The sequence below is a fragment of the Anarhichas minor genome, unplaced genomic scaffold (genome assembly GCF_050575085.1).
Source record: "Anarhichas minor isolate MPS153535 unplaced genomic scaffold, ASM5057508v1 ptg000031l, whole genome shotgun sequence".
NCBI classification, from domain to species: Eukaryota; Metazoa; Chordata; class Actinopteri; order Perciformes; family Anarhichadidae; genus Anarhichas; species Anarhichas minor.
In genome coordinates, this window is record NW_027466477.1 from 4,477,501 (window position 1) to 4,488,974 (window position 11,474).

Genomic DNA, 11,474 nt, shown 5'->3' on the forward strand with positions numbered 1-11,474 from the left:
GCTCCGACACAATCACAGCCCTGAGGGGGCGACCGAGATAGACAGAGAGAGAGAGAGAGAGAGAGAGAGAGACGGGTTCCTTCACGGTTCTCTACAGACGGTTAAACGGTTAAAATAAGACGTACCTGTGTGACACACCTGGCCGGTTAGCTTTAACACAAACACACACAGAGAGGATTACAGTGTGCTGAGTGATGCTGCTGTTCAGGAATGTGTGTGTGTGTGTGTGTGTGTGTGTGTGTGTGCGTGTGTGTGTGTGTGTGTGTGTGTGTGTATGACAGTACAAAGGCCTCTTTGTGAGCAGGTATCTTCACCTGTTCATGTTTGAACCTGTGAAAACACACTGACCAGGTACAAAATACTACGATTGTACTACGGTCCTTCTTTGAATACTATCAAACTACTACAAGTGCTGCTTATTCATTTATTCATTTGTTTGTTTGTTTTAGTTAAATTATGAATTAAATTAGATTATAACAGACAAGATGAAAGTGGTACGTGGCCATAGAGGGAAAAAAGCATGTTTAATGAGCACCAGATATAATTCATTCATTGAATTCAAGTAAATGCTTTAGTAAATGTGTGCTTACAAGATAATAATGTATGAATATATCTCATTATTATTATTACATAAGTGTATATACATAAGTACTACTCTAACTTTTCCACGTTCAAAAAAATTGTGTAAGTGTGTGTGTATGTCTGTGTGTGTGTATCTGTCTGTGTGTGTATGTGTCTGTGTGTGTGTCTGTCTGTGTATGTGTCTGTGTGTGTCTGTCTGTGTGTGTGTCTGTGTGTGTATGTGTCTGTGTGTGTGTCTGTCTGTGTATGTGTCTGTGTGTGTGTGTCTGTGTGTGTGTCTGTCTGTGTATGTGTCTGTGTGTGTCTGTCTGTGTGTGTATGTGTCTGTGTGTCTGTGTATGTGTGTGTATGTGTCTGTGTGTGTGTGTCTGTGTGTGTGTCTGTCTGTGTATGTGTCTGTGTGTGTCTGTCTGTGTGTGTATGTGTCTGTGTGTCTGTGTATGTGTGTGTATGTGTCTGTGTGTGTGTGTATGTGTCTGTGTGTGTCTGTCTGTGTGTGTATGTGTCTGTGTGTCTGTGTATGTGTGTGTATGTGTCTGTGTGTGTCTGTCTGTGTGTGTGTATGTGTCTGTGTGTCTGTCTGTGTGTAGGCGACATGCCAACAGGTAGGCAGCTAAACCACACAGACACACACGCACACACACACACTGACCTCCAGACGAGGGAACAGGAAGTGAAATAAAATGCTGAGTCATGTCTGGTTTCAGTCTATAAAATTAATGAATAGTAGCCATTAGCCCTATAATTAGCCTGTGAATCCCTTATGCTAATCACTAGCATTCACTTAGCTAGTGCTAATGTGAATCGCTAGCATACGAACAGCTATCACTAATGCTAATGGTACGTACACAAATCTCAGCCTTGCATGTAAACGTTTATCAGAGTTTTTACTTTTGTGTTTGTCTCAATAATAGCACAACAATATAAATTAGCATATGCAAATTAGAAGGGTGACAGCTATGATGAACGGTCCTTTAAAAACAGTAAAGTCCGTATGCAGCGGAATGAAAGTATGCATGTAGCATGAAAGCATGGTGGAGTTAGCTAGCTAGTAGCTAGTAGCCAGCCAATGGTGACGGTACAAACAGACCATTTAGTTTCTCTTTAAAGTGACAGAAAGGTTCATGTTATGAAGAGAAAATGCATTTTATTTAAAAAAAAGGTATTTTTCTTGTTTTATATATTATTTTAAATGTATCCACATTCATTCACTGCATAATAAAATAAATATCTAATACAGACATTTTAATTTTAAAGCCAATCCCAGAATGTGAGCCTCAACATATAACTGTATATAATCTTTCATACACTGTTTGCTGCGTGATCAATAATGTATTAATAATGTATTATCTATTAATAGATCCTTCGTCACATTATTCATTCAGTGCACTTAGTAGCACCATTAGCCTCCATCTGTGAATATTAAAGTCATATCTTTACCTTTATATTTATACTTCTTACCTACTCGTCTGCATTTATTTTATTGTGTTTATTTTAAACTGAATATTCTCTGAGATTATAAAGTCATACAATTGTGAGATGGTTCCTTAACAATAAAAACATTTTTCTCAATTTGTTTGTGTATATTTGTGACTTTAATCTCATAAATTCTAAGTTTTTCTTCTGAAAACGTTATATTTTTCATACCTAAAACACGTCGTATTTCATCCATGTTCTCTCCATGTGTGTGAGGGATGGAAATGTAAACATTACCGCTCTACACCTCCCACTGTTCCCATTCAGCTGTTTGTAGCCCCGCCCACCACCCAGTGAATGCACATTTAACATTTTTCAAGCAAACATGTTTTATTGAAATAAAAATCTGCTTTTTGAGCTTTAAAAAACAAACATAAACAAACACTGTACATGTATTTGAGCAGCTGTGAGACGACGGTCGATGTGACGCTTTTTTAAAAGTCTGAGGTGTTAACAGGAACGTTAGCAGGTCGCTAACAGCTAACAGGAAGTCTGCTCCCACGACCAAATAAGGAAAACACAGTCTGCTTCATAAACATGATGGTGATGACAGTGAACACATGGCAGGTGTGTGTGTGTGTGTGTGTGTGTGTGAGAGGGAGAGTCTTTGGTACAGGTGAGTCTTTCGTAAGCACACACACACACACACGATAAACATGAAAAAGCAGTTAAAACACACCTGTGTGTGTACAGTCTGAACACACCTGGGTGTGATTGTCTCCACGGTTTGTTTTCTTCACAGTGCATGTTTTCAATCCTTCCTCCTCTTTTATTTTGTACATTAAATAGAATAGAGCAAGGCACTCTGGGTAAAAACAAGGCGAAAAGCGGCCGCCTGTAAAATTACCCGTCATTAAATGTGTGCAAACAATTGACTTTTTAAACTCCGGCTGATTAGGAACAAAAAAATGAATAAAGTGGTATTTCAGCCGAGGTTAAGGAAACGGTTGTATTTAGTCTGTCCTTCCTCCCTCCTTCCCTCCTCCTCTCCTCCTATTCCCTTTTCTCCCTTCCTCCTTCACTTCTCGGCTCCTTCACTGAGCTGAAAATGACCTTAAACTGTGAGCTGCTCAGTCAAGTCCAAAGAAAAAAACAGTGAAAATGGAAACAAAAAAACAAAATAAATCAGTCACTCTTCTTTGTCACACTTCAAACAAGCTGATCCGAGCGTAAAGAGCAGCGTTAAAAGAAACTTGTATAATAATAATATTAATAAAACTCATCTGCTCCTTCATTGAACCACAGTGACAGAACCAAACCAACATGTAGAAGCTGAGGATAGACCCATATGGGATGATCAACATGTTACACCTTCATATATCCAGAATATTAAACTTTTGTTGTTGTTTTTACTCGCTTAGAAAGAATTAAACACTGTAAGAATTGAACATTTTAACAACAAAAATCAACACAAAAACAAAACAGAATATATAAAAACAACCCTTTAGATATATTTTCTGGATCATCAGAGTTCATTTTTCAAAGGGAGGTCAGCAAAAGATAAATATTGGTAAGCCCATATTTGGTCTATCCCTCGATGGTGTGAGAAAACAAATGAACAGAAATGGAAAAACACAACTAAAACAATGAAAACAGTGCAGCCTTTGGCCAAAATAAGTCCCAGCGTGACTACCACACCTGATTGGTCCAATAGATGTTCCTGTTGTTGTACATTGGCGTGTTTGCGTAGTCTCCTACCTGTTTGCTGCTGTATTTGGGCGGGTTGGCCTTGTAGCTGTAATCCGAATATTGGTCGGAGCCCGTGGAGTTGTTGTCGCCCGTCCCCACGAAGGTGTTGGTGGCGGGCAGGTCCTGAACGGCCTGGTGCTTCTTGGAGGCGGAGGGCGACTGCGGCTGCAGCTGGATGGACGGTAACGGCGAGTTGGAGCGGTAGTGGCGCCCCAGATCGGGGCTCCCCGGCGGGTAGTTGAGGGGCAGGTGGATTCTGGGGCTGTCGGTGACGTCCTCGTTGATGAGGTTGAACTTGTGGCCCTTCTGAAGGCCGGCCTCCACGTCCTCCTCCAGCGGCTTCGCAGGTTTGGGCGCCTTCCCCTTTTTGCTCTTTTTCCCCTTGCCGTTTTTGGGACCTTGCTTCGGGGCGTACAGGTCCTTGCTCTCCTTCTTGCCGGCCTGGTAGCCGCTCTTGGTGTCCTTCTGCAGTCGGTGCCTGATGACCACCACGGCCACGATGACGAGGATCACGCCGGCGATCCCCGCCAGGCTGCCGTACAGGATGTTGCTGCGCTGGGCAAGGGCGTAGTTGGGGTCTCCGGCGATGTCCCGGTCCAGAGGGGTGTAGAGGCTGTGCCCGACCAGCGCCTCGATGAGGGACACATTGGACTTGGTGTCGTTGACGAAGACGTGGACCAGCGCGGTGGTGTGGCGCGGAGGTTTGCCCTTATCGCTGACCCTCACCACCAGGCGGTGCAGCCCGTTGTGCTTGCCGGTGAACTCCTGCACCAGCGTGATCTCCCCGCTGTTCGGCGAGATGTGGAACAAGTCGTACGGGTTTCCTCCCGTGATGGTGTAGACGAGCTCGGCGTTGGGTCCGGAGTCGATGTCCTCGGCCTCCACCACCTCCACCCTGGTGTCCAGCGGGGTGACGGGCGACATGTACGTGTAGGAGGAGTTTGCCGGTTTGGTGACGTAGGGGGCGTTGTCGTTCTCGTCCAGGACGTTGATGGTCACGCCCACGTAGGAGAACCGAGGCGGGTCGCCGGCATCCACAGCCTTCAGGCGGAAGGTGTAGGTGCTCTCCTTCTCGCGGTCGAAGGAGATGCTGGACAGGATTGTCCCCGTGCCATTCTGGATCATGAACTTCCCGTTGTCCGGTTCCACGATTAGCCTCACCCGGGCGTTCTCGCCCTTGTCGGCGTCGGTGACCGTCACAACGCCGACGGGGTTGAGCGGCGCCATGTTCTCGATGACGGAGAAGCTGTAGCCGCTCAGCATGAACTTGGGGTCATTGTCGTTGCGGTCTAGGATGTTGACCACCACGGTGGCGGTGCCGGTTTTGCTTGGTACGCCCTTGTCCGCCGCCGCCACGCGGAACTCGTAGTGCTCCGTCTCCTCCCGATCCAGCAGGTTCTTCACGCGGATCTCTCCGGTGTCGGCCCCGATTTCGAAGAGCCTCGTGGCCGCCGGCTCGACGATACTGTAGGCCAGCTCCGCGTTGGTGCCGCTGTCTGCGTCCGTCGCCATGACGTCCAGCACCTTGTCGCCCGGCTGGTTGCCCTCGGCAAAGTCCACCTTGAGCACCGCGGGGGAAAAGACCGGCGTGTTGTCGTTCATGTCCGTCACCTGCACTTTCAGGGAGTTGGAGCTGGACAGCGCCGGGTTCCCAGAATCCACCGCCACTATTTCGATCCTGTAATCCCTGACGCGCTCGTAATCCAACGGGGTCGTCGTCTGCAGGAAGTACTTCCTCTTCCGGTCGTTGGCCGACTCGCTGGCGGGTCGCAGCTGAAACGGGACGTCGCCGGCGACCACGCACGTCACCACTGCGTTCTCTCCCTCGTCGCGGTCCGACACCTGGACCAGGGCCACGGGTGTGCCGATGGGCATGTCCTCGGAGATGTTGGCCACGCCGTCCTGGTGCGTCACCAGGCCGATGCCGCGGATCTCAATGTTGGGCGCGTTGTCGTTCTGGTCCCGGACGTTGATGGTCACCAGGACCTTGGAGCTCTTGGAGTTGGGCCCGCGGTCCTTGGCGACTGCGAAGAACTTGAGGAAGTTCTCCTCCTCGCGGTCCACCAGGCCCTTGACGTAGATGATGCCCGTGGAGCGGTCGATGCGCAGGAGCCTCTGGACGACCTCCGACGCCTGATGGAGGCTGTAGTCGATCTCCCCGTTGGTGCCGGTGTCCGCGTCGTTGGCTCGGACCTGCAAGACCACAAGAGAAGACTTTTTATAACCCCAAAAAAGGTTGTGCAATCATCTCATTATACCTTCAGTTACTCTTTAGATTCTTTGACTTACAAAGATCATTACTAATGCAACACTACAAAGCTCTTTTCCTGATGGGGAGGCGGGGGGGGGGGGGGTATCTGTGTGAAACATAATAGACGATCAAAGCCGAGCACAACAACATCTAACGGATCATTGGCATCTAATGGGGCAGATGAGTGAATGTAATGTTCCCCCCGGCTCCTCGGGGCCCATTAGGAGAACCTTTGGACACGGGTCCGGCTTTGAAACCCCCCCCGAAAACCCAGAAGTGAATGGAGGTTAAGAAGGTACGATTGGTCAGCAGAACATCCCTTTATCGCGTCCTCGTTAGGACGCCATTCCACCTGCACGTTAGACGTGCTTTCCTTCATAATACTGTTGTAGAAATGTAGGTCGCCGTGTAGTTTTTAACTGAACTAGTTGTTGAACAGCTGATTTAAATGCTGGTTCAGCTGTTTTTTATACAGGTTTCAACCTGGGACTTACAGCAAGGTAAGAAAGTTCTTTTTAACTTTAAGGCCATTATTACTTTTCTAAAGCAGAACTGGGCCAAGCGTGCTCTCAGCACAAAATAAGCTCCTGGAAATTTAGGTACTTTAAAAAATATATATATTGCTTTCTTACAAAAACCAGAAAAATAAATGTGTCAGTGGAGAATATTTAAACCTATTTAAACAAAATATATATAAAACTTGTGTTGTTTGAGCCAAGGACACTTTCACATTCTAGCTGAGAACGTTTTAAAGGAATAGTTTGATGTTTTAAGACTCTTAATACACTTAGTATATATTGATGCCACTCTCATGTCTGTAGGATAAATAGCTAGCTGTTTCCAACCGTTTCCAGTCTTTATGCTAAGCTAAGCTAACTAGCTGTAGCTCCATATATTACTGTACAGACTTGAGAGTGGTATCGATCTTCTCATAAAACTCTCAGCAAGTAATCAAATAAGCTCATTTCCCCAAAATGTTAAAATATTTTCTGTAAGACACCAAACATCTTAATGTTGAGTTAAAATGTGGGGGAATAAATTGCATTTGATGGGATGTTTCAGCCATTAAATAATAATATTAATCTTTATTAATTTCTTACAGACTATGTAGCTGTACATTTAAAAACAAATCAAAACAGAAAACCTTGTACAAATAAAATAAATAAAAGTAGTAGGAAGATTATTTTGTAAATTTAACAGATGAATAAGAAGCTGAAAACATTTTACATTTAACAATAAAGCTTTAATGAAGAACCTTCTACAGTAAACATCGTCAACGTGTGAACATTTAAAAGGTCAAAGATGACATCATAAATATCCTTTGTTTCCTTCAGGACCACAAACCGTGACGGACCGACAGGAAGTCACCGATCAACGTCGGGAGAGTTTCAGGTTCAAGAAAAGAACCAAAGTTAAATTATTATTCACTCCCTACCCATTGATTTCCTATCTCTCTCTCTGTCTGTCTCTCTCTCTCTCTCTCTCTCTCTCTGTGTGTCTCTCTCTCTCTCTCTCTCTCTGTCTCTCTTTCTCTCTCTCTCTCTCTGTCTCTCTCTGGTGAATTATTGACATCTTCTGAGAATATTGTGTATTGAACAGCTGGCTGCTCTCCAAGGCGGCTCGGCAAATAGAAAATAAAACACGTTTATTTATCTTCTGGTTAACAATTAACCAGCCAGACTCTCTCCCATCAAACCACGTCTGTTCTCCACCAGTTTGCGTCATTGTTACCCTGTAATACGCTATCATTATAATTTTAATTGATTAATCAGCTGGGTCTCAAAGAAATATCTAATCTCTTTTATCGTCTTTCTTTTTATTTTATTATATAGAAGATGACTGTGTCAATATTCTTAATTAGGTCAAGATTTAACGAGATTATTCTTCTGAAAAGGGGAAATAAACCGGAGGAACAATGTCGTGTTATTAATAAGTCAAAGAGCTCTGATGATTATTTAGTCGATTAAAGGACCTGAAAGCTGTTTTTGTCTTTCGCAACTGGAGTGGAGTAGGCGGAGCTTAGTGTGTGTGTGTGTGTGGGAAGTGGGTCACATGACACGGTGCACCAATCAGGTGCAAGAGCAATGTTTGAATTGAAAATGCGACGACGGTTGTTTGACAATCAAATCTGATCAAATATTAATATCAGATGAGTGATAAACTTTTAATTTATAAAAATATATCTTGATGTTTCTTAATAAAAAGTAATTAACTCAAGGTCCTCTTACTCGTTAATTTAAGGGGCTTTCAAGCTTTTTTGAGTGTTGCTCACTTCTTCATGAAGACATCAAGCAACATTTTAATCTCAGTGAAAGATGAGTTTATTAAATACTCATATGACTAAAGTGAGCTGAAGTTAAAAGCTCCAGAAAGAAGGTAGTAAGTGGACCTTGAGTTCAGATTTCAGCCTCATAAATAATTCATGAATATTTAAAATATTAACTGATGTCCATTGAGACTTTGACTGAAATAAATAAATGGAGAGAAAGCGGGTTAGATGGATAATAATCTCATGACTGACTCAGATTAAGTCATTCACGGCTCTACTGGAGGGTTAGGGTTGTGTGTTTGAGTCCGGGCTCAAAGGTGAAGTTGAATCAGTTGTTAATATGTGACTAACCTCCAATCTGTCCACACGGATAACTGAGCAGCGGATTATGTGCAGAACAGAAAAAGATCCCACTGTAACTCTTTGAGGCACATTTATGTGGAATAGTTGCTCAGGATTCTGGGAAATGTTGCTCAACTGGATCCTGATGCGAACTTCAATCTAGAAAAACACGGCGGTCTCACAGGCGGAGCTTTAAAAACCTGATTTTACACCTTAAGATGGTTCAAATTAACATTTATTTAGACCAGACTCCATTCAGAAAAGGGAGGTTTTTACATCCTTTTCTCCGTCACTTTAATAATATATGATTTCTTTAACAATGAAGTCTCACATCACAACAGGTTTTAGACAACTAAACTACTTAGTTAGGTTTAGACAACTAAACTACTTAGTTAGGTTGAGACAACACAACTACTTAGTTAGGTTTAGACAACTAAACTACTTAGTTAGGTTTAGACAACTAAACTACTTAGTTAGGTTTAGACAACTAAACTACTTAGTTAGGTTTAGACAACTAAACTACTTAGTTAGGTTTAGACAACTAAACTACCTAGTTAGGTTTAGACAACTAAACTACTTAGTTAGGTTTAGACAACTAAACTACTTAGTTAGGTTGAGACAACACAACTACTTAGTTAGGTTTAGACAACTAAACTACTTAGTTAGGTTTAGACAACTAAACTACTTAGTTAGGTTTAGACAACTAAACTACTTAGTTAGGTTTAGACAACTAAACTACTTAGTTAGGTTTGAACAACTAAACTACTTAGTTAGGTTTAGACAACTAAACTACTTAGTTAGGTTTAGACAACTAAACTACTTAGTTAGGTTTGAACAACTAAACTACTTAGTTAGGTTTAGACAACTAAACTACTTAGTTATGTTTAGACAACTAAACTACTTAGTTAGGTTTAGACAACTAAACTACTTAGTTAGGTTTGAACAACTAAACTACTTAGTTAGGTTTAGACAACTAAACTAGTTATTAAGTTATTACTATTAATTACTGTTTGTTGTTTGGCCTGATAAATTACTTCATCAGAGTTATTGATTAGTTTCCAATATTTTAGATATTGTGGCTGAACTAGAGGCAGGAATGATGGGAAAAGATTGTCTACACACATTTGTGTAAATGTGTGTGTGTGTGTGTGTCTGTGTGTGTGTTTATGTGTGTGTGTGTGTCCTGACCTGCAGCACAGAGTGTCCCTGTGGACTGTTCTCGGGCAGCTCGGCCTCGTAGTGGCTCCTCTCAAACTTGGGAGCGTTGTCGTTCTGGTCGGTGACGGTGACCCTCAGCAGGGCGCTGCTCGCCCTCGCCGGCTTCCCGCCGTCTACCACCCGGACGTTCAGGTCGTACGAGTCTTTCCTCTCGCGGTCCAGGTTTCCCATGACGACCAGCTGGGGCAGCTTCTCGTCCGAGTCCACAGCGACCTGAAGGCCGAAGAGCCGGTCGGCGTCCGGCCCCGCGGTTAGCGAGTACTCATCCACGCCGTTGGCGCCGGAGTCCTTGTCGGTGGCCATTGGGATGGCGAACAGCGCGCCGACATGCGTGTTCTCGGGGATGGACAGAGTGAGGATGGGCGAGGTGAACTGTGGCGTGTTGTCGTTGATGTCCAGCACCTCGATGCGGCCCTCGATCAGCCGCGGTCCCGAGCCGAGGCCATTCACCATGTCGGTGATCGACACCTCGAACTCCAGGAAGCACTCGTCGCCCTCGAAAAGGTTGCGGCAGTCCTTCAGCGTCTCACGGTCCACAGGGATCTCCGTGGTGTAGATGTCGCCAGTCTTGCCATCCACGCGCAGGTACGGCGAGCCCACCTCCAGCTTGTACAGGTGGCCCGTGTCGGGCAGGCCCTGGTCCGCCGCCAGGCTGCCGATCAGCGTGTTGGGCGGCTGCTCCTCAGGGACCCGGTACAGGATGTCGGAGGGCGCGGCGCCGCCGCAAGAAACCTGAAGGACGACCGCCAGGTACAGCAGGAACGCCCGACTCAGCGCCGCCATGTCTCCGCCCGACAGAAGAGACCTGAGGAAACAGATCAGAGTTCTTTTTTACAGGTGTTTGTACCTTGTTTCTTATCAATGCTTATTCTGTTCTGCACAACTATTGAGACGTCCACACAGAAACTGTAAAGGAACAAAAGCACTAAATCTGTCTGTTTGAGTTTATAGAGGTTAGCTCTACTTCCTGTTTACACCCGCATGCCCAGTGAAGTCATGTGATATTGAAATGTCGATGTCCTCCTCTAACAGATAATATTATTAAAGTATTATTGTGTTTTCACAAAGTGGGCGTCTGTCTCACGGTCACCACCTGAAGCTTGAAGACGTGTCCGCGCATCGTTCCCTCTTTAAGAACAGCGAGTTTACACGGAGCACGGTCCCAAAGAAAACTACCATTCAGCAGAAAGCATCCATTTGACCACGTGAACTGAACCCTCTGATTGTACATATAATATAATAAACATGTGTGAAGATGTCTATGTATGACACATTCTGCTCTTTAATGTGTTTGTAGCCCTTATATACACCTACTGTATATACTTATATTTATATACACCTATGCTTTTCTTTATCTATGCCACAAACTCCATTGACAAAAACTCAATTTAACGTTTATAACGTCACCAACACACACTCCAACATGGACTAGCATGCTGGGGAGGAGACAGGAAGTCTCAGTGCCGTCCTCCCCCTCCTCTCTCTCTCCTCCTTTCTCTCTCCTCCTCTCTCTCCTCCTCTCCTCTCCTCTCTCTCTCCTCCTCCTGCTCCTCTGTTAACTGTTAACACTACTGTGTGGGGGTAGAGGCTCCAGAGACCTTGTACACATTCATTTAGCGACTTGAAATTAATTAAACCGTCTGAAGT

General features: G+C 44.5%; 1 protein-coding gene across 1 annotated transcript in view; it reads right to left on the bottom strand.

The window, feature by feature from the left end:
- LOC142964717 (protocadherin-1-like) overlaps positions 1 to 10,610 on the bottom strand; it is a 159,978-nt gene extending 149,368 nt beyond the window's left edge. The window contains exons 1-2 of the mRNA XM_076105205.1: positions 9,798 to 10,610; positions 3,757 to 5,940 (exon numbers count right to left, since the gene is read on the bottom strand). Coding sequence (XP_075961320.1) covers positions 3,757 to 5,940; positions 9,798 to 10,610 — 2,997 coding nt within the window. The remainder of the gene's footprint in view (positions 1 to 3,756; positions 5,941 to 9,797) is intronic.
- Between the last annotated feature and the right edge of the window lie 864 nt (positions 10,611 to 11,474).